At 41.8% G+C, this 22,216-nt stretch overlaps 1 protein-coding gene across 1 annotated transcript in view; it reads right to left on the bottom strand.

The window, feature by feature from the left end:
* Window positions 1–18,831, bottom strand: part of LOC147678443 (extracellular calcium-sensing receptor-like) — a 107,348-nt gene extending 88,517 nt beyond the window's left edge. The window contains exons 1-2 of the mRNA XM_086945629.1: window positions 18,796–18,831; window positions 3,399–3,469 (exon numbers count right to left, since the gene is read on the bottom strand). Of these exons, the coding sequence (XP_086801755.1) occupies window positions 3,399–3,469; window positions 18,796–18,831 (107 nt within the window). The remainder of the gene's footprint in view (window positions 1–3,398; window positions 3,470–18,795) is intronic.
* Between the last annotated feature and the right edge of the window lie 3,385 nt (window positions 18,832–22,216).

Raw genomic sequence — 22,216 nt, 5'->3', positions numbered from 1 at the left:
AAAAGGAGATTGTTTGGGAAGGTCACCGCCTATATCTTTCCCAGGATGTGGCTAAAGTAACGGCAGACCGACGCAAACAGTTCTTGGATATGCGCCCACATCTACGTGCTCTCAACGCCGGGTTTGGCCTACTTCATCCTTGCCTCTTCAAGGTAACATACAAAGTGAAAACCACAACTTTTAAGGATCCTCTTGCTTTGCTGGAATTTCTTCGACGACATGGGTATGATGTCATGGACCCCTCAAGAGTTGTTAAATTGGTCAGCTTAAAGCTTAACCCACCCACATGTTCATTATTGTGCTCCACCTTCACTATGTTCCACTTTCCTGTATCTATATGCCTATGTATTTTATGTCTTCATCTTTGTATTATTTCATAAAAAATATGTTTTATTTCTTTAGGCAGGTCAATGTCTTCTCTCTCCACCTTTGCAGGTCTACCTCCTTTTCATCTACATCCCGATGTTACCCTTTAGTCAAGTAACATGTTGTCCTTTTTCGGGTGTCTGATGATGTTTGCTCTCGTTGTTGAGGTCGTCTTCTTCTGGCGCCGTCAGTCCCGCTCTTCAGTTTGTATTTGTACTTGTAAGTATGTTCTTCATTGTTTCTCTTTGTCATATTCTGTCCACTATTTCCCTTTCTCTTTTACTCTTCTTTTCTATCTCTCTTTTCTTCTCTTTACTTCCTCCTTCGCCCACGCATAACTTTGTAATTTTTCTTTGCTCCGTATTTATGTTCTTCTCTTTTTCGCTTCTAATTATTATCATTCCTTTTCTCTCTTCTCATCTAATGGTTTTTCCATACATAATTTTGTTGATTCAAGTTTCGAGTTGTTACATGGAACGTTAAAGGGTTAAATAACCCTATTAAAAGGCAACAGGTTTTATCCCACTTAGCTAGACTTAAGGTGGATATGGCTCTTCTACAAGAGTCTCACCTCTCTGAAGCTGAAGCCTTGAAAATTAAATGTTGCAGGGTGGGTCATGTTTTTCATTCACCAGCTATAGGTAAGAAAAATGGAGTTGTATTGTTATATCACAGAAAGTTAAATGTTTCTCTTGTTTCTCAAGAATGTGATGTTGAGGGTCGATGGGTATTGGTTAAGTTAAATATAGATAAGATTACTGTGGTTATTTACAATGTTTATGCTCCTACTGGTATTGATAAATTGTTTTGGCCTGCTATATCGGAAACATTGGCTACAATTACTGATGATTATATTACTTTTGGTGGTGACTGCAATCAAATCTTAGATCCTATTTTAGACAGAAATTCTAGAGTCAAATTTTATGCTTCTAAAATGCATTCCCAATTCACTGCTTCTATACACAACAATGCTCTAGTTGATATTTGGCAATTATGTAACCCTGGTGAAAGATATGAGAGGGACCCCTTTACAAAGACAGGGGAAATGAGGTACTTCAAACCAGAAAAACAGAATTGTCCCCTGACGCACTGATATGTAACCCTGATGTGCAGAAATACACCTATCAGACTTGATATTCACTTCATACAAAAGACATTTCATTTATACACCATAATCTTATCAGTTACTGCATCAAATAAAAAGACAATACACAACAAAAAACTTTAAAACAATATTGACACAAGTTAAAAACCTACTGGAATTGCATCTATACTACTACAGGCTATTAATAATACACACAATCACTTATGACCAGCATAATGAAGACAACACGACATGTAGGACCTAAATAATTGTCAGTTACAATTTGCACATCAAATTTATCAATTACAGATACGTTTGTTAACACATTGTAAGCATCAGTATTTAACCAATTACGTATCACAATTTTTGATTGTGCCTGAAATAAAAGCATTGACTCGTTTCAATGGTTTTCATACACTTTGATCCATCTTTTTCAAGACTGTTGATTTTTTGTTGTCTTAACTCTGTGAGAGATGCTGTGTTTCATCTCTCTGTCGTTTTAACAAAATTGGCTTGTGCATGCAAAGTTTTGTCCCATTTATTGACGAACACACCTGCCTCCGATCCAGTTTTTGTGCCGTCCTTTTCCACACATTAGTCCGATATCTGTATGGTACTGAAATAAGCCGTAGTTCACCTTCTCATTTTCAATTAAAAGTAGGTGTAGGCAACCTCGCATTGGACCCTGAGCAAATGACTTGTCGTAGTCTCCGTTTTTTGTTTTTTTCTTAATTTTAAAATCGCGGGAATAGACACAGTTCTTTATAATCCAAACAACCTCTCGCACATGGCTTGGGTTTTGTGTATCTATTCCGTCCGGTGGGGTCTCTGGGTTAAACGCAACTGAGTTTTAAAGTTTTTTATTGTGTGTTGTCTTTTTATTTGATGCAGTAACTGATAAGATTATGGTGTATAAATAAAATGTCTTTTGTATGAAGTGAATATCAATAGTGTATTTCTGCACATCAGAGTTACATAACAGTGTGTCCGGGGAAAATTCTGTTTTTCTGATTATGTAACCCTGACCTTAGAGAATACAGTTTTTATTCCCCCTCTCATCACTTACAATCCTGCATTGATTATTTATTTCTAAGTAAGCCCCTAGCCCAGCTTACCCTTCACTCAGACATTGGATCCATTTTAATTTCAGATCACGCTTCCGTTTTTGTAGATATCGATCTCATTCCTTTCCCCCCCCCATCCTGGGCATTGGAGATTTAATAACTCTCTTCTGCTTGACCCTTCCTTTTGTGCCAAATGTAATACATTTGCTATGGAATTTTTTGAACTTAATCAAATTCCTGAATCCCCTTATGTGATGGTATGGGACTCTTTTAAAGCGGCTGCATGAGGTTTTATTAATAATTTTGTATCTCAAAAGAAGAAACAAGCACAAACTAAATCTGCTCAGCTCTTGGATAACATTAAAAAACTTGAATATATTTATTATCAGTCCAACACTGAATCATCCCTTAAAGATCTCATCAATGCTAAATTTACTTTCAATAAATTTACCACAACCCCTGCTTCGAATTCTTTATTGAATTGTAATTCTCGTTATTATGGCGGTCAAAATAAAATGGGGAAGTTATTAGCCAATTATCTTAAAATACGGAAAAACAGACAGAAAATTGAATCTATTCAAGGCTCCAATGGTTTTGTCTTTGTTTAAGAATAAAGATATTTTAAACTAATTTGTTTCTTTTTATAAAACTCTATATACTCCTGAAACGTGTCCTGATTCGGCTGATCTTCTTTCTTATTTTCACAATATTCCCTCACCTCCTACTGCACACGTTAACTTTCATTCCCTAGACTCTGATATCTCTCTCACAGAACTTTCCCACGCAGTCTCGTCATTAAGACATGGTAAGGCCCCTGGCCCTGACGGCTTTACCATTGAATTCTATAACTCCTTTGCCTCTCTTCTCCTTCCAAAACTACTCACACTATTTCAGTCTTTTTCTGTTTCAGGCTCCTCTCGTGGTTCCTTTCAGGAGACTTTGATCTGTCTGATCCCTAAGGATGATAAGGATCACACTTTATGCAAGAATTATCGCCCAATTTCATTAGTGAATACTGAGTATAAAATCTTTGCTAACATTTTGGCCCTTAGAATGGATCCTCTTCTCCCTGACTTAATTGGCCCAGAACAGTCAGGCTTTGTTAAGGGTCGTCTTTTGTCCGATAACTTGCGTGTATTTTTTTATATTTTAAGTAAGGTCTCTTCACTTTCTCATCCTTTGGCTGTCATCTCCTTAGGTGCTGAGAAGGCATTTGATAGGATAGGCTGGGATTTTATGTTTCAAGCCCTTAAGTGGGCAGGCTTTCCCTCCAAATTTATCTTCCTTATCTCATTACTCTATTCAAGCCCTCAGGCTTCGATATTTGCAAATGGTATGGTCTCAGATTATTTTCCATTACAAAGAGGAGTGAGACAAGGATGTCCTTTATCCCCTTTATTGTTTGTTTTAGCTTTAGAACCTTTTCTCACTAAAATTAGAAATGATGTTAATATTTCTGGCTTTCAATTCGGTTCTCAGCAAGTAAAACTCTCGGTTTACGCCGATGACATTCTTTTGTATTGCTCTGACCCTCAATCTTCACTTCTGTTTTTTCTACAACATGTCTCCTCCTTTTCTAAAGTTTCTGGATACCGTCTAAATGTCGATAAGTGTGAAATTTTACCTTTGAACTCTCTCTGTCAAGAGCATCTTTTCGAACACTCTGGTTTCTCTTGGCAAACATCGAAAATTAAATACTTAGGGATTTGGTTTGCTCCTCGTCTTTCCGATACTCTTAAAATTTATTTTGAATGCATTTCTAAAAAACTAAAATGCAGCCATTACACGATGGAATCCCCTCTTTCTTTCTTGGTGGGGTCGTCTCGAAAGGTGCGTTATGAACCAGATAAAAAATATATTGTAACTTTTTACAAATATTATGCATGTTAGGCCTGCTGCCTGCCACATTTGGCTGTTCCATTTGGGCAGGACTTTTAAATACATGGGCACTTGATATATTTAAATAAAAAGAGGTGGAAAATGCTACTCACGATTCCCATGGCGGCTTTTTCGGAGCAGTCTGGAAGGACAATCCTGGAGACATCCTGGGGAAGTGAAGCGGAAAGAGCCCTGCAACCACAATGTCACCCTCCGAGGTGAAGCCATGGGCACTAAGGTTCTGCAGGTGACAAGCGACTGCTGCCCTCCCAGGAACATTGCTCAGAAAAAGCAGTAGCCCCTCTAACAGTAACCTTTGCCGCATCCCAAGAGATGACACAGGGGGGAGGGTTACCAGAGGGGTAAAGGGAGCAGGCAGCATCCTATGGGTCAGGAATCGACCCTCATGTCCATGGGTCAATCTCTGCTCTTGAGCGCTTATCTGGCGTAAGTAGTGGTGGTAGTATACCCATGCATAGGTTAGTTAACGCTTCTTAGTGTAATGCAGAGGAAATGCACAGTTTATGCATAAATAGAGCAGCTTGGAAAAAGTACAAGATTGGTTACACCCTTGTTGACCTGACTTACACTTGTATCTGTCACCTGCATGTGTAAGTAGGGTCTAGTTTTTTAAATCAAATACTTTGATTATCTTGCCCAAGGTCAGTTGGGAATAAAAGAAAAATTGCCAAAAGAAATTGAGCCAGAGTGGGATTCCTTCGCAGAAGTTGTAAGTAGACTTGCTCCACACCTAAACAGCCGATGCGCCTTGTTTACTTCTTGTAAGAACATCCGCATGCGCCTTAAGTAGTTTCTGAACCCCTTGGTTGGAATGTTCTCGCAGGATGTGATTTTTCCGTCGAAGTTCTGTGGCTGTCTCTTCTTCCCTCTTGTTCACACGTGTGTCCGTTTTCTGTCGGTGTCCGTTTTCGTGGTCATCCGCTTACAGTTCATCTATGTGCTCAGTAGCCGTCTGTCTGGGGTGGTTGCGCTGAGCGTCTGTTTCTCTGTGGAGCATTTTGCTTGTGTTGTGTGATTTCTTTGGGGGAGGGGGAGTTGGTGGATAATGGTCGTCTTCGAAAATGTTCCCTGTTCTATATATTTCCTGAGTTTTGTCCTCTGTTTGTCTCTTTCCAGCACACTGATGCCTGCACTCTGTCTCTCTTCCCTTCCATCTCTACCTCCTTTTCACTCCCTCTTTCTTTCCTTCCCTCTCTCTCTTCCCTTCTCTCTGGCTCTCTCTCTTTTCCCTTCTTTCTCTCTCTCCACTTCTCTCTCTCTCTCTCTCTTTCTATCCTTTTCTCTCTTTCTTTCCTTCTCTCTCTTCCTTTCCTTCTCTCTCGTTCTCTTCCCTTCTGTCTCTATCTCTCTCTTTGTATCTCTCTTTTTTTCTATCTCTCTCTGTTTCTCTCTCTGTCTCCGTCTCTCTCTTCGCCTCTGTCTCTCTCTCTCTCTCTCTCTCCTTCTGTCTTTCTCTCTTTCTCTCTATCTCTATCACTTCCTTTCCTTCTCCCCCTCTCTTTCTTTCCTTCTCTCTCTCTCTTCCCTTCTTTTTCTCTCTCTCCTTCTCTTTCACTTCTTTTCCTTCTTTCTCTTCCTTCTCCCTCGCTCTCTTCCCTTCTATATCTATCTCCCTCCCTCTATTTCTCTCTCTCTCTGTCTCTTTCTATCTTTCTCTCTCTTTCCTATGCCTGACTTCGGTCCCACTCTCTCACTTGAACTTGCCTCGCTGTTTTTCTTGGATCTCAACTTACAGTCTTTGGCTCTTAAGTTTCTCGTTTTCGCTCCCTAACCTCACATCTTTTTGTCACCCTGCTGACCGGGCTTCATTACACTCCATGTACCTCGCTTTTGTTGCTCTCTCTCGCCCTATCTTCTCTCTCTGTCTTCTTTCTGTCTCTATCCCCCCTGCTGATCCAAACCTTTCTGTCTCTCACACTGTTCCTGGTCTCAGGCTCACATTCCCTTATTTTAAGACCTGTCTTCAACGCCCCAGGGAAGCCATTCCTCCTAAAGATTGAGTTTTAATTACAGACATTAAACAAATTAGGCTCTCTTGGGTGCTTTCTACTTTTAATGCAACACAATCCAGAGAGGAGGAGGTCAGTAAAGTGGGGTGTGTCTGCTACGTTACACACACACTGCCAACTAAGGGACTTCTGGAGATTGGGACCACAGATTTAATGGCAGTGACGTGCCACAGGTGTGATATTTTACATGCATACCTTTACTCTTTGAGAACACAAGGCCCACGTATGGACACAAATGTGCCAACATTGTGCACTCTCATAAGAAAGCCATACACCTGTTACAGCAACAAGAGGGTGTGCTCAGGTCACCACTGGGCGCACTCTGGCACCTGAGCAATGACTGCGTGTTGTTTAGGTGCCAAATCCTGGGGGAAAAATAGTGCTCGGAGAGAAGAAAAGTGCAAGACATTTAGGGGCATATTTACTAAAAAATGTCGGAATAAGGAGCTATGCCATATTTGGCAGCGTTGCACCCCGACATTTTTAAAACACGGGGATGCGCTGTATCCACAAGAATACGGTGCACTGCTGGTGCTAGGTAGCTTTTTTTGCACCCGGGGAAACACAGGACTGCATTGTATTCTTGTGAATACGACGCATCCCTGCTTTTTAGAAATGTCAGAGCGCCGTGCTGCCATATTTGGCACAGCTCCGCACTCCCAAATTGTTCGTAAATATGCCCCTTTGTTTTTGTACATTTATGGATTTTTTTTTATTTTTTCAATTTTACATAGTGCGGACGTGGCCCGAAGGCATCAGAGCGCTTTACAACCGTAGCAAGATGCAAGTGTACAGCGAGTTACAGTTCTATTACATTCAGACATTTGCATCGGTAGATGCGACCAGGACAGTTGCCGCAGATTGGTCCTACCAACTGCTTTCTGTGAAATGCATTACAATTATGTGTCCACATTTTGTGGCCCATATTTTGAGGTCGAGCCTAGAGTCAGGGCGCATGCGCTGCTCTGGGAGACTTGTTGTAGTGTAGTATGTAAAAAAATGTTGGCTTCATACATTGCATTTAAGGAATCGCAAAATTTGCGATTCCTTAAATGCAATTGCAAAATAAGGAATCACAAATTTTGCGATTCCTTTTTTTGCACCAGATTTTGCTTCATACATACCATTTAGCAAATTTGAATTCGCAAAGGCCGAAATTCTGAGAATTTCGGCCTTTGCAAATGCGAATTTGCTTGATAATAATGGCCCTAAGTCCCGGTGCTCAACAACGGCATTAGTGGCACCCTTGATTTTACCATTCTACATGTACTGGGAGCTATCACCAACACCTAAAAGCTGCAATATCTAAGCAGACACAAGTTGCGCCCAGCTCACACGCACTACAAGACAGCAAGAGCGTGTAGTTTGACACAGCTTCTGTATCAGGAATCTTCTCTGAGCAGGGACGTGGGAGGAATCTCGACTGTACACAGCGGAGTGGAGGTCTGTGGGGTTATAAGAGGCACCTCACATCTCCTCAGACAGGTAAAACTAGACCCTGTGCAGACAATGGGAAGCAGAAGGGGCACACTTCAGTTGCACGAGGGGGCCATACGCTGGCGCTTTCATGCAGCCAGGCCTTTTGGTGCCAGCAGGCAGTCTAGTGCAGCCACCCGTCTGATGGAATCCCCAACCTACTCCTAGTAACCGTCATCCGACTGGGAGCCAGTACTAAAACACATACCGCAGCTGGCAGCGGGGTGATGCTGAGCTTGCTGGAGTGAGTAGAAAAAATGCATAGTTCCGGCCTTATAAATTAAGTGCCGGTGCAGAGCACCGGAAACCAGTAGCACAAATTAAGCACTCCTTAAGAAGGAAATAAAATGTCCTGCAGCCCTTAAAGCGAAATGAAACATTTGCAGACAACCTGCTTTTACACAACGCACCTTGAAAAATAATGATTCACAGCGCTGGGGACCCCTCTCTCGTACAGCAGCTACACCGATCATGCAAAAGGTGCCAATCAGAATACGTTTTTTCATCCCCCGCCCATCTCCCCACATTTGGTTCCCAAGGGTGAGCCCCACATCAATCACTATAATACCTTTGTCGGCTTCATCCCAATTATTTTCAGGGAGAAAAATGGAAGGCTGGGTTTACATCCCCCCACCGCCAAAAGAAAGTACATATTGGGGAGCCGCAGCCAACGGCCAATAAGGCAAGGGAGCCGTGGGTTGAAAAAGATTGGGAACCACTGATGTAATAGAATCCCCAGCCACTCTCTGCCCATATTTGTCATTGGCTTGTGTCAGCGTCCTACGTAAATGCTGGCGTCTGATTCGTAAAAAGGCTTGTTGTTCCAATCTTAGTACCTCCTTGTCTTCATCTGTAACCTTCCATGGTGACTGGCCCCTTTACTTCGGATGTTACACGGTACGTCTTTTTTTGTCCGTTAGCACTATTTTCTTTATCGAGTTTCTCTTGCTGTAGGCACGACTTGCTCTGCTTACATTTAGCGGGCCATGCGCGTTTTCTCTTTTGAAGCAGCCAGCATAGGTCCTGCATTTAAATTTTCACCCCCATCACTTTAAGAAAAAATTATTTAACTAGTGCAGCAAGCCTCAGTTGGATTACTGGCAGCCGTGCCTTTCGTTTGTTACTTTTAGACAGAGGCATTTTGAGGGCGCCTGTTCCGTGCACTTCTCCCTCCTCTCCCACTTGAATTATTTTGGTCCTGCGTGGTTTGGTGTCGCACATCATGTAAAATATTGAAGTTTAATGCCACTTTTGAGTTTATATTTTATTTGAAAGTGTTTTGTTTGAAACATTTAGTTGTAATCATAGGGATTCCGATGGCGTCTCTTCCTTTCTGTGCAATCCCCTCCACCACAACAGTGTAAAAGAATCCCCTAAACACAGTAAGTACATTTCAGTATTATTGTTTAATGGAGCTCGTAAATCAGCTTCCAGACTCATCCAAGTACCTCAACTGAATGCCACATATATATTCTTTTAAAACCCTCAACATTCAATCCTTAACATTCTTTACAGAACGAATGACATCACAATGTCATTTAAACATTATGACATTCTCCCCACTCGCTAAAACAAATGAAATAAAATAAAATAAATAATGTAGATATAGTAAATAGATCAACATTGTTCAATTAATCTTTTAGGTCTTCTTGAAATTTTTTCTGACTTTCTGTGTATCCATCCATCTTGTTGGTCACTTGAGTGTATAATTCCTTGTTAAACATTTGGTGTAACTTTTCTGAAAAAGGACTTGTTTCTTGTTATTGTTCTATTATCATTTCCTGCAGTCATCTCTGTACCTTGAATTTTTGGTATTTCTAAAGGTGTGGGGTTAAATCTAGTTTGTGATTTCCTCACTTGTTGTTGTCGAACTAATAAAAGGTCACCAACTTGATAATCTTGGCTTTGATACCTTTTTTCCTTTTTCAGCGTAATATTTCATTTTTTCTTTTGCTTCTTTATCTTTTTCTATCACGTCTTTGTGTACGTTTGGAGGAATTGAAGGCAGCTGCGGTAAACAAGTTTGTTTTGATGGTCCAAACATTAGATCCGAAGGGCATTTTCCAGATGATACATGTGGAGTGTTTCTATAGTCTCTTAAAACTTGACACAACGCTTGATTTATTGAAATTTGTGAAATTTTTGCTCTTTGTACTGCTTTTTTAATTGTTGCCATCAATCTTTTTACCATCACATTTGCTCTGGCCCACATTGGAGTTATCTTTCTATGTATTATTCCCAAATAGTTAATTCATTTTCCAAATTCATCTCCACTAAACGGTGGTCCATTATCTGTCTTCAATATATTAGGGATTCCCCATGTCGAGAATATTTAATCTAATACTGGAAGTACTGTTGAAGAAAATGTAGAAGATATTAATTTTACAATTGGAAAACGAGACTACTCATCTAATATTGCGAGCAAATAATGTCCTGAATCTAATGGCCCATAGAAATCTGCTGCTTCATTTGACCATACAGCATCTGGTAAATCAGACATGTAGTTCTTCAATTCCTTTTTCCTTTACAGTGCATTGACAGACATAGCAAGATTGAACAACTTCTTCTACTTGTTTATCCAGCCTTGGAAACTAGAATTTTTCTCTTAGAAATCTTTTTGCTGCTGAGACACCTCTATGACTTTCATGAGCCAAATCAATCACAGAACGTTGAAGACTTTCTGGTATTACTATTTTAGTCCCTCTGAGTAATATTCCTGAGGAAGTCACAGATAATTCTGAACTTATGTTCTTGAATGTTAGTATATATTTTTTTGATATTCATTCGAAATTGACTCCCATTAGTTATCAATCTCCACTTGTTTTCATGCAAGATTTCTTTTACTTCTTGTAGTGCATTATCTTTTTGCGTTTCTTCAATTAGCTCATTTTCTTTGACAATTCCTGGAACTGCTGATCTTACTATAACATTTATGTATTCCTCCACCTCTAGCTGTTGCTCATTCATCTTTTAGATGGATGCCTAGACAAATATTCAGCTGGATTATGATCTTTTCCTGGTTTATGAATAATTTTAAAATCATAATCCATGAGTCTCATTCCCCATCTTTCAATTCTTGGTGGCATTTTTGTTTTTGGATTTCCAAAGATAGAAACTAGTGCCTGATAATCACAAATGATTTTCCATAAATAAAATCATGGAAATGTTTGCGTGCCCAAACAACAGCTAAACTTTCTTTCTCAGGCTGAGAATATCTCTGTTCTATTTCAGATAAGCTTTTGCTAGCATGTGAAACTACATATCTTGGAGTTTCTATTTCAGGTTTATGTTGTACTAATATTGCACTAAACCTACTGGACTTGCATCCACTATTAGTTCTGTACATAGATGTGGGTCAAAGTATTTCAAATTTGCTGCATTGGTTATTTTCATCTTTATTTTTTCAAATGCTTATTCACAATCATTATGCCACTGAAATGTTTTCTTTTCTTTGTTAGTTATCTTAAAGGTGAACCTACAGTTGCTAAATTCTTTATATATCTTGCGCAGTAACTTGCCATTCCAAGAAAAGATCTCAGTTCTGCTACATCTTTCGGTCTCTGCATTGCATTTAAAGCTGTTATTTTAATAGGATCTGGTCTCATCCCCTTTTCTGAAAATATGTGACCAAAAAAGTTAATTCATTCTTATTTATTTCACTTTTTTTCAGTCAAAGTTAATCCAGATTCTTCAAGCTATTGACAGACTCCATCTAATGCTTGGTCGTGTTCTTCTTGTGTTTTTCCAAAAAACAAAATGTCATCACTGTAGTTTTGTACTGGCTTTATAACATTCTTTATAATTTCCTGAAAAATCTCCGCAGCAGAACAAATTCCAAAGTTTAACCACTTGTATCTAAACAATCCCAAGTGTGTTGAAAATGTTGTGATGTATCTTGATTGACTATCAATCTCTAATTTATTTATTTATTTATTTATTTATTTATTAGTCTTGTAGAGCGCGAACAGCTACCCGTGAGGGTTTCCCGGCGCTAATTGACATTATAGCATAAAATCCAGAGGGAACTAAAGCACAACAGACCAGATCTTAAAGGTTAACAGCTTTCTGAAGAATTATTGGGCAAAAAGCCAGGTCTTAACGGCTTTACGGAAGCGAAGATGGCAGTGCTCCATGCGAAGGTCTAAAGGAAGAGAATTCCAAAGTCTGGGTCCTAGTACATAAAAAGAACGACCGCCCATTCTAGTGAGCCTAAATTTTGGCACACAGAAAAGATGTTGGGAGGAGGAACGAAGAGAGCGTGCAGGAACATAGGGTTTAACAAGAGACTGGAGATAGGTGGGGGCAGCTTCAATCTTTATCTTATGCATAAAGCATAGTGTCTTGAACTTCACTCGTTTGTCAAGGTTGAGCCAGTGGAGTTGTTTTATACGTTCGGAAATTGGATCATATTTCCGACATCCACACAGAAGCCGAGCAGCGGCATTCTGGACTAATTGGAGACGGCGCATAACCTCCCTGGTTGCCCCCAGATAGAGCACATTACTGTAATCCAATCTGGAGGTCACCAGAGCCGTTACAACGGATCTCTGGGTGTCAGAAGGCAGGATCCAAAAGATTTTACGCAACCACCTAAGAATAGTAAAACAGGTGGCTGCAACCTTGTTTGCCTGATCTTTCATCGATAGCTCCCTATCGATAATGACCCCAAGATTTCTCGCTCGTTCAGATGGAATGGGTAAATCACCCATAGTTGATGGCCAATGTCTCAAACTCCATAGGTCAGGTTTATTGCCAAAGACGAGCACCTCCGTCTTATCGCTGTTGAGCTTAAGAAAGTTACAGCTCATCCAGCGGGAGATGTCACTAAGACCAGATTGTAAAGAGGAAGGTGATGAAGGGTCAGCTTGGGTTAGGGAAAACACAATCTGTGAGTCGTCAGCATAAGTGAAAAGTTCAAGACCAGAGTGATAAGCAACATGTGCTAAAGGAACAACATATAAATTGAAAAGAAGAGGACTTAGAATAGAACCCTGGGGAACACCATAAGGAGAAGGATAGGTTTCGGAAGTGGAAGTGTTAGAAAAGATTTGAAAAGTTCGATCGGTAAGAAAGGACGAAAGCCAGTGTAAGGCTTTGTCACAGATACCGAAAGAGGCAAGGCTACTGAGAAGGATACTGTGCGAGACAGTATCGAAGGCTGCACTGAGATCGAGCAATATCAGTGCAGCCGTTTCGCCTCGATCCAATAGTTGGCGAATATTCTCAGTTACTCCTAAAAGAGTGGATTCGGTGGAGAAGCCTTGACGAAAGCCAGACTGGGAGGGATGAAGAAGATTATTGGTGACAACAAAACGAGATAGGTGTAAATGAATATGCCGTTCTAAAACTTTCGAAAAAGCCGGCAGCAGCGAGATTGGACGGAAGTTGGCAGCAACATTAGGGTCCGCATTGGGCTTCTTAAGAAGTGGGGTCACCATTGCATGCTTCCAGCTCTGAGGGACCATGGCTGAATCAATAGAGGCATTTAACAAGGTACAAATTGCCTCTAGTTGAGGAAGCTCAAATTGACGTAAAACCGAAATGGGTAAGGGATCCATCGGTGAGCCAGACTTAATGTTGTTTAAAATTTCCAGGAGGGTAGCGGGTACAAGATTAGGCCAGGTCGTTATTGAAGCCTGAGAACGGGGAGTGGCAAAGGATGGAGATACGCTAATAACGGAATTTTTCTGGGCTGCTATGTCATTATAAATGTTATCAATTTTAGATGTAAAGTACTGTGCCAGTTCATCACATTTCGTGTTAGAGAGAGGAGGGGGTATAGCAACTGTCTGCGAGCCCGCAAGGTCTTTTACCACCTTGAACAGGACATTAGACTTATTTATGGCTCCTGTAATCAGATTGTTGACATAGGTGGCTCTGGTGAGAGCACAGGCCTTATGGTAGAGTTTTAATTCAGCTTTATACGCAAGCCCAGTAGTAATAGAATAATCTTTTCTCCAAGTTCTCTCAAGTTTTTTACATTGAGATTTATGAACACGGAGGGCTTCATTGTACCATGGAGCAGGAGAATTGTGAACAATATTTTTCTTATTAGAGAGAGGGAGGCAAATATTTATAGCCTCGGAAAGCCACGAATTTACTGAATCGGCAGAAGCATTTAGGTTGTCTAAACTGAGTGGGTATTTGGGCATGAGATCATACATTGTTTTATTGAAAGCAGCTATGTCCAGATTTTTCCAGACTCTCTTTTTAAGATTCATCGCAGAAAAGGATGTGGTCTGTGTTTTGTTATATGTTATAATAAATTTCACGAGGTAATGGTCAGACCAGGAGACGGGCAAAGCAGGAAAGCATGTAATCTGTGAGAAATTTGAAAAAACAGGGTCCAGAAGATGTCCGCCCTTATGGGTAGGGCCCTTGTTAAGTAGGATTAAATTCATAGCTGCAAAGTCAGGAATGCAATTGTCAGCGGAGTGATCATTAGGGTTATCCAAATGTAAATTTAGATCACCAATAACTAAAAAGTTACTGGAAGAAATAAGCACAGATGATAGATAGTCCAAGAACTGGGTATACCAAGAATTTACCGTGCCCGGAGGGCAGTAAAGTAAAAGCCCTGTAAGAGTGAACTTGGGATTTAAAGTAAGCTTAAAAGACAAAGCATCACATCCGTTTAAGGTGATAGGGTCCGAACGACACTGATATTTTTTGTTAAAAATAATCGCCACACCACCCCCCCATCTAACTGATGCTATCCTTTGCATAAATCAAGTTTTGAAAATACTGTTGCTCCATTTATAGTACTTATCATGTCATTCAAATGAGGGCCTGGGTAACGTTCTCTTTCAATAGCAGTATTGGGAATCCTCATGTCCACACATACTCTGATGTTATCAGTATCTTTTTCTGGGACAATGACAATAGGACTTACCCAAGGTGTTGGGCCTGTCACTCCTTCAATTATATCTTGTTCAAGTAGTAATTTTATTTCTTTTTCAACTTTTCCTTGCATGTGAATTGGCACTCTTATATGTGTTTGTGCTATTGGTTTTACTGCTTCATTTATATGAAAAGTAATTTATTTTCCTTTAAATTGTCCTAGTCCTTCAAATAGTTTAGGATTCATCTTTAAAATTGGATGATCTGTTGAAATAATACAATTCATTGCCAACAAACTCATGAGTTGAGCAGTTACATTGCTTAATAAGTAGGGACCTGGAACTTCACCTTGTAACACAGGTACATCTTCTTTACTTGTTATATGTCCACATCGTAGGGTCTCTTCAGATTTTCCTAGGCATAGAACCGGATGTTTGGCACCCCATTGAAAAACACTAACATTTGATGGTGTCAACACAGGTTGGTTTTTCATTTTCATATATTCAGTTATGCACATTTTGTTGCATGTTTCTCCACTGTCTAAAACAAAAAGAACTTCTTGTGATCCAACTAATACATTTACAGATGTGGTTTTTTAAATAGTTTCTATTTTAATCATATTGATTTTTTGACAAACGCTACTTTCTTGCGTTATGTTGCTTTCTTGCATTATATGTAATTTTTCTGATTGCTCAAATTCTTCTTCAGACACGCCTTCAATTTCTTCCATATGTCTTATATATTTTGTGTTTCCAATTTTTTTTAAATCGGATTAACTTGTTTCCAACTCTCTTTATTTTCTTTCTTAAATTTGCATACACTTGCAAAATGATTGTATCAACTACATTCTTGTTGTAATATTGCTGGACATGTTTTTTGATGGGGGAACTGAAATCCACACCTGTAACATAATCTTTTTCCTCTGAACTGTGTTTAATTTTTTTTTCTACGTTTTTTTTAACATTTTTCTAATCTGATCAATCGCTTTATTTCTCCCTTCTTCCATGTTTGTAGCATGTTTTTGGGCCTGCATTTCTGTTTTTATCATGCAAATTATTTCTTGTAGATCATATTTTTTTTCTAAGAGTTTTTTCTGAATTTTATTGAGTTGCATCCTTGTATTACTCTTAGCCGAATGGCTTCTTTGTTGTTGAATTTATCAAATTCACAAAATGTAACTAGTTTTTTAAGTCTAGTAACATAATTATCAATTATTTCATTTTCTTGTTGGAGTTCTATATTGAAATTATATCTTTCAAAGTCTAAGTTTTTCTGAGGGTCAAACTTCGCATTTAGACATTTCATAATCCCTTCATAGGTGTGTTTTTCATCTTCTGGGAATGTAGTTATCAGGTCTTCAACATCATCGCCTACAAGGTTAAGTAGTAGGTATTTTACTTGTTCATCAGAGAGAAAATGTTTAAATCTCCTTGTCTACTTTTCCCACCTTTGTGCAATATTTTCTTGTTCAGACAGACTGAAAAGTAATGGTCTTCTAAAAATTGTACTTGAAATGCTTTCAATAGCATCTTCCTCATTATATATGTCTGAATTCATATTTACAACAACGTCATTACTTGTTTCTTCTCCAGTGTAGTTTTAATATGTATTGTTATATATTATGAAATGTAATTCTTATTCTAGTATAAGTTGTACTCAGAATAATCCTTTTATGTCTGTCTGTCACCTTGTTTAATAAAATTCAATCAATATGGTGTTTTTTGTTTTTCTTAATTATTTCTACATTTCCATATTTTAATATAGGGGCTTGCGCTACTTTAATTCTTTCTTTCACGTTGTAGCTGTTTTCCTTTAATGTAGCATTCATATTTTCTTTAAAATGGAGCTCCCGCTATTGGTAGCTATTTTTCTTTAATAATATTTCTCTCGCGCTACTCGCAGCTGCTTTCCTTTAATACAGCGCTCGCGCTGTTTTCCTGTGACACAGCGCTCACTTTGGCATGCACGTAGCAATGTGGATCTCGCGCTTGGGCTGTTATTTTTTAATGCAGTGCTCGCGCTGTTTTCTTTTGACACAGCGCTCACTTAGGCATGCACGGAGTAATGTGAATCTCGCGCCTGGGCATGCACGCAGCGGCGCTTACGTTATTTTAATTAGGCTGTCTCTCTTGCGGCGCATACACAGCTGATTAATGTTATGCTCGCGCTAGAGACTTGCAGCCAAATTAATTCCCGTTCACTAACCTCCAGTTTCAATCGCGGCAATCCGAATCCTGTAAATCAGGCTGCAGCACTCCGAATGCTGTAAACAGATGACGGTCAATCTTAATTGCTTGTGGAGATTTCTCAAAAACTTCTTACAGCACGCTCCTCATAGCAAAAGAATTCTTCATTCCTCACAGGTGTTCTTCTCCCTTCGTCTCCATTGTAAAAGAATCCTCTAAACACAGTAAGTACAGTTCAGTATTCTTGTTTAATGGAGCTTGTAATTGTAAATCAGCTTCCAGACTCATCCAAGTACCTCAACTGAATGCCACATATATATTCTTTTAAAACCCTCAACATTCAATCCGTAACATTATTTACAGAACGAATGACATCACAATGTCATTTACACATTATTACATTCCGCTTGTTCGGATCTGTATTCTAGTGCGCCTTTTCCGTGTCGGGTCACCTCCATGTCCCAGTAGAATGACGCTGGATTAAAAAAGAACACTTAATAAAAAACGAGTAGAAAGCCGCAACTAATGGGGCCAATCCTTGCTATTAATGTTACATATCAAAGGACAAAAGTTCAACACCATCAACATCCAAAGAGAAAGCAGAGGATTTGCTACATTTAGCATTAGCCCGCATATAACAGCCATCCGTCCTTCTTCTGTCCCTATGAGACCCACTAAGTGAATGCTTCTCCTGACAATGACAACTTCTCCACACGTGCTACCTTATATTTCCTAATCACATAAAAATCCTTCTCGTCTCACCATATATTTCCATGCTTGCACAAAACTACTTGTTGATTAGAGTTTTCAAACTATATACGTACTAGCTTATGATACGATATGAAGTTTAAGAGTTAGTAAAGTGGGGGCATAGTTACACATTTGGCCATATGGGATTTCTCCTGTTACAAATTGTTCATATGCCATTTCTTTGGCCAGAAGCTTTTTCCGTTGAGAGCTGATCTGTACAAAAGAAGGACTACAGTTCCCACCGTGCAACCTGCTGTTAGCTAATAACCCTCACCTGACAGAAGAATTCGTATTTGTATCGGACTAAATGACTACGATGGGCGTGTACCATGTGAACCCAGAAGCAAGAGACTTCTGAATGACAAGCGGAATCAATTCTATGTCAGGACAGGAGGCTCCGATTATGCTTAGTCTCATTTCTTTACTGACACATAGCAGCCAATCACATTACAGTAAAGAAAAAACAGAAACAGGGCAACCATAGAGTACACCCATAGTATATAAACAGTCTCAGAGGTAACCACTTCCTCTTTCTTTGCTGCTCCGCAGCCAGTTAAGTCTATTTATCTTTTCATGCTTATAGTGCTGTTGTGACTATTGTTGTTATATTTAATTGTGCACTTGCCTTATCTTGCGCTTCTTCCAACCTGCGCGCGGCTTGTGCATGCTTTAATTTTCTGGTCCGCCTTTCGGTGTGCCGGTATTGTTAACTGTGACGTCCGTTTCTCGGCGCGTTTGTTGGGAGCGCGTTGCTCGCCTCCCAGTGCCTGGCCGTTTGTGCCGGTCGCTTTTGCTGGAGCGGGAGTAGGGGTCCGCGGCTCGTATTGGGAGCGCGAGCGCTCTCGAGCCGGTGTTGTTTTCAGTGGCATTTCAGCGTCGCGCATGCGCGCTGCTTTATTTCCGGCTCGAGGCGTTTTCTTCACACGCCCGCCTGCCGGTTGAGTGAAGGACCGCTGTTTCATCTGCGCTCAGCCCACAGCCCTGAACTTTTGACCCCGCTTGACGCCGGAGCTCAGGAAAGAGCTTCGGTTGTATTTTCTGTGCATAGGCTCTGCCTAGAGTGTTTTGACGGCAGGCTTTCTCCCTCCACATTTGAATTGTTTTCTTTACTCGAGTTTTACCTCAGTTAAGCCTGCTTTGGGGTCACACTCCCCCATTACTGGTATCTCTGGTACCCCATATATTTCTGCAGTCTTGTGGGCATTGACTTTTGCACTTTGTTGCAATGGCTGAATATTATGAAGAGGATGAAGACTGTTATTATGAGGAGGAGGAAGATACTTCTCTTGAATATGACTTAGTGGAGGAGTTGGATAAAGGTGTTCAGCATTCCGTCAACAAGGCTCTGGTGAGAGCCATTAATCCACTTAAACGCCATCTTAATGAATATGCCATTCAACAAGGCTGGTTGCCTCCTTCGCAAAAATCCGCAAAGTCTCCTGGTAACCCCCACAAATTGGATTTTCAGAGACTGGCGAAGGTTTTATCTTCTGACAAATCCAGGTCTTCTATATCTCTTTGTGCGGAGGAGTCAGACCATGGTCAAGCCTCTTCAGGTCATGACTCTCCTCCTAGGAAACGTCTCCGCAAGGAGCATTTTGTTGACGCCCTTGAGCGTCCCCCCCTTCTCAATTTTGAACCTGAGGACATTGTCCACCCAAATTCCACGTCATGGCTCCCCGCTCCAGCGGTAGCAGCTTACCTGGAGGCGCATGTTCGCCAACCCTTTGAAGCGTCTGTTCGCGCTCGGCTGCGCTCAGAGTGCCCGAGGCCTGACCTGGCAGACCATATTGCTGAAACACCGGAGGTGGACCCTATGATGGTCACCTATCTTAAAAAATATTCTAAAGACCCCAAGAAAGGCTTGGACCGCTCCTGGCGGTCTTGTCAAGACAAACTAATGGACATGTTGGGTCCCTTATCCAAGATCCTGGACCTTGGTTTCAAGGCCAAGGAGGCCTCGGCGACAGTTAACCCTGACGAGCTAATCGAATGGGCACAAAGGGCTGTATGTATGTTTGGGAACGTCAATTGTGCCATATCAGCAGAACGTCGACGTTCCATCCTCCTGAAGCTGGATCCAAAGTTGGCAGAGCTGGCCACCTCTGAGGCAGGTCCAGAGGCGCAGGGTCTCCTTTTTGGCCAACCTTTCCTAAAGGAATTGACTAAGTTTGTTTCTGCCTTTAGCGGCATTGATAAGGCACAAGCCTCCTTGCGCCGGGCCATGCGTCCGGTTTTCACCAAGGCCGGACGACAAAGGGGACGGTCGTTCGGCCGCGGTTCTCAACAGCAGTCCCAGAAGGGTGGATCGCAGCATCGTGGTGGCCAATACGACTCTGGCTACTCCACCCGCGCCAACTTTTATCCTTCCAGAAAAGGAAAGGGCCAGTATGGCAAAGGACGTTCCGGTGGTCATCAGGGACAATACCAAGATTCCCACTCTACAGGTGAGCCTGATTCGTGCATGCGATGTGATGTTGGGGGGTCGCATTCAATCTTTCCTGCAGAATTGGCGCATGCTCTCCGGCGATGCTTGGGTGCTACAAACTGTTCAGGGGTTCAGAATAGAATTCTATCACCCGGTGCATCAGACTTGTCCCCCTCCTTGTCTACGTTTTTCTCTTCAGGATCAGGTTTGTCTCTCCGAGGAGATAGATTCTCTTCTAAAAAAAGGGGCGGTGATTCCAACCACCCGTCATCCGAAGGGGTTTGCCAGTTCTGTCTTTCTGGTCGAGAAAAAAGGGGGCGGTGCTCGTCTTGTTCTCAACCTGAAAGACTTCAACGGCGGAGTAGTCTATCGCCATTTCAAGATGGAGGGCATCCATCTGTTGAGGGATCTCCTTCGAGAAGGGGATTGGATGGTCAGGCTGGACCTCAAGGATGCTTATCTTTCGGTCCCGATTTACAAACCTCATCGCCGTTTTCTCCAGTTCCTCTGGCAGGGAGTCTGGTACGAGTATCAGGTTCTCCCGTTCGGTCTGTCGTCAGCACCATGGTGCTTCACGAAGCTGTTGAGACCTGTTGTGGAACATCTTCGGTCACTGGGTGTCAGGCTGATTATTTATCTGGACGATATTCTCCTTATGGCGGATTGTCCTCTCAAACTTCTTCATCATCTGGAATTATCCATCACACTTTTACAATCTCTGGGGTTTCTAATCAATGTCCAGAAATCGGTTTTGGTACCAGCCCAGCGTATCGATTTCCTGGGTTTTCAGATCGACTCGGTTACTTGTCAGCTTCTCTTGCCCAACCAAAAGATGCGTTATATCAAGAGAGAGTTGACATCTGTTATTTCCAGACCGACTGTGTCATTGAGGTCGTTGGCGCGTGTAGTCGGTCTCCTGGCGTCGTCCATTCAGGCGATTTTTCCGGGTCCCCTTCATTACAGGGCGATGCAGCGCCTGAAAATTCTTCATCTCCGGAAAGGGCTCAGATATTCCGATCAGATTCCTCTTACGGAGGAGGTCCGGTGGGAGATGCAGTGGTGGTTGGACCACATGGAGGCCTGGAACGGCCGGGCCCTCTTCGGTGTGTCTCCGGATCTGGTGATAGAATCCGATGCCAGTCGTTGGGGCTGGGGAGCCCGTTGCGGCTCGGTCTCGACCGGGGGTCGTTGGTCCCCTCAGGAATTGAAGCTTCATATCAACTGTCTGGAGCTCCTGGCGGGCTCATTTGCGATCAAATGTTTTTCTCCTCTACAGACCAGTTGTTGTGTCCTTCTCCGGATGGACAATGTCTCGGCAGTCCGCTATGTGAACAAACTGGGCGGGACCAAGTCCAGAATCCTGGCGGAGATCGCCAAAGATTTTTGGCACTTCTGTCTGCAGAACAAGATCACTGTTATTGCGGAGTACCTTCCGGGATGCCACAATCAGATAGCGGACTGGCACTCCAGGCACCTTCGGGATTTCAGCGATTGGAGGCTGCATCCCCGGGTCTTCCGTGCTCTCCATCGGCGTTGGGGTCCTTGCCAACTAGATCTCTTTGCCTCACGCCTCAATGCGCAACTACCGCATTTTTACAGTTGGAGACCGGACCCTCAGGCTCTGGCCACGGATGCCTTTCTCCAGCGGTGGCCATCGACCCTATGTTATGCCTTTCCTCCATTTCTAATGATTCCCAGGGTATTGGCCTACTCCAAACGATTTCAGACGGATCTGATTCTGATTGCCCCTCTCTGGAGGGCTCAAGCGTGGTTTCCGGTCCTTCTAGAAATGTGTTCGGCCCCACCGTTTCTCCTTCCCCCATTGTGGAATCTCCTGTTGGACCCTCTCGGAGGTCCTCATCCCCTGATCCTCTCAGGCTCCCTTCCTCTTCTCGCGTGGAGGATCTCGGGGAACGCTGGTCGCTCCCAGGCCTTTCAGGCGACGCTTCCAAGCTCCTTAGTGAAGCCTGGGCTCCCAATACTCACAAACGGTATAAGGGGTCTTGGAAGCGTTGGTGTGATTGGTGTTCACAACAACAAGTTGATCCCGTTTCAGCAGATATCAGCATGATTGTTAATTTCTTGGCTTCCTTGGCCACCTCTGGTCTGGCTTA

Source organism: Lissotriton vulgaris, chromosome 12, assembly GCF_964263255.1.
Source record: "Lissotriton vulgaris chromosome 12, aLisVul1.2, whole genome shotgun sequence".
Lineage (NCBI taxonomy): Eukaryota > Metazoa > Chordata > Amphibia > Caudata > Salamandridae > Lissotriton > Lissotriton vulgaris.
Note: the sequence above shows the minus strand (reverse complement) of the source record. Positions and strands in the feature narration are given on the sequence as shown.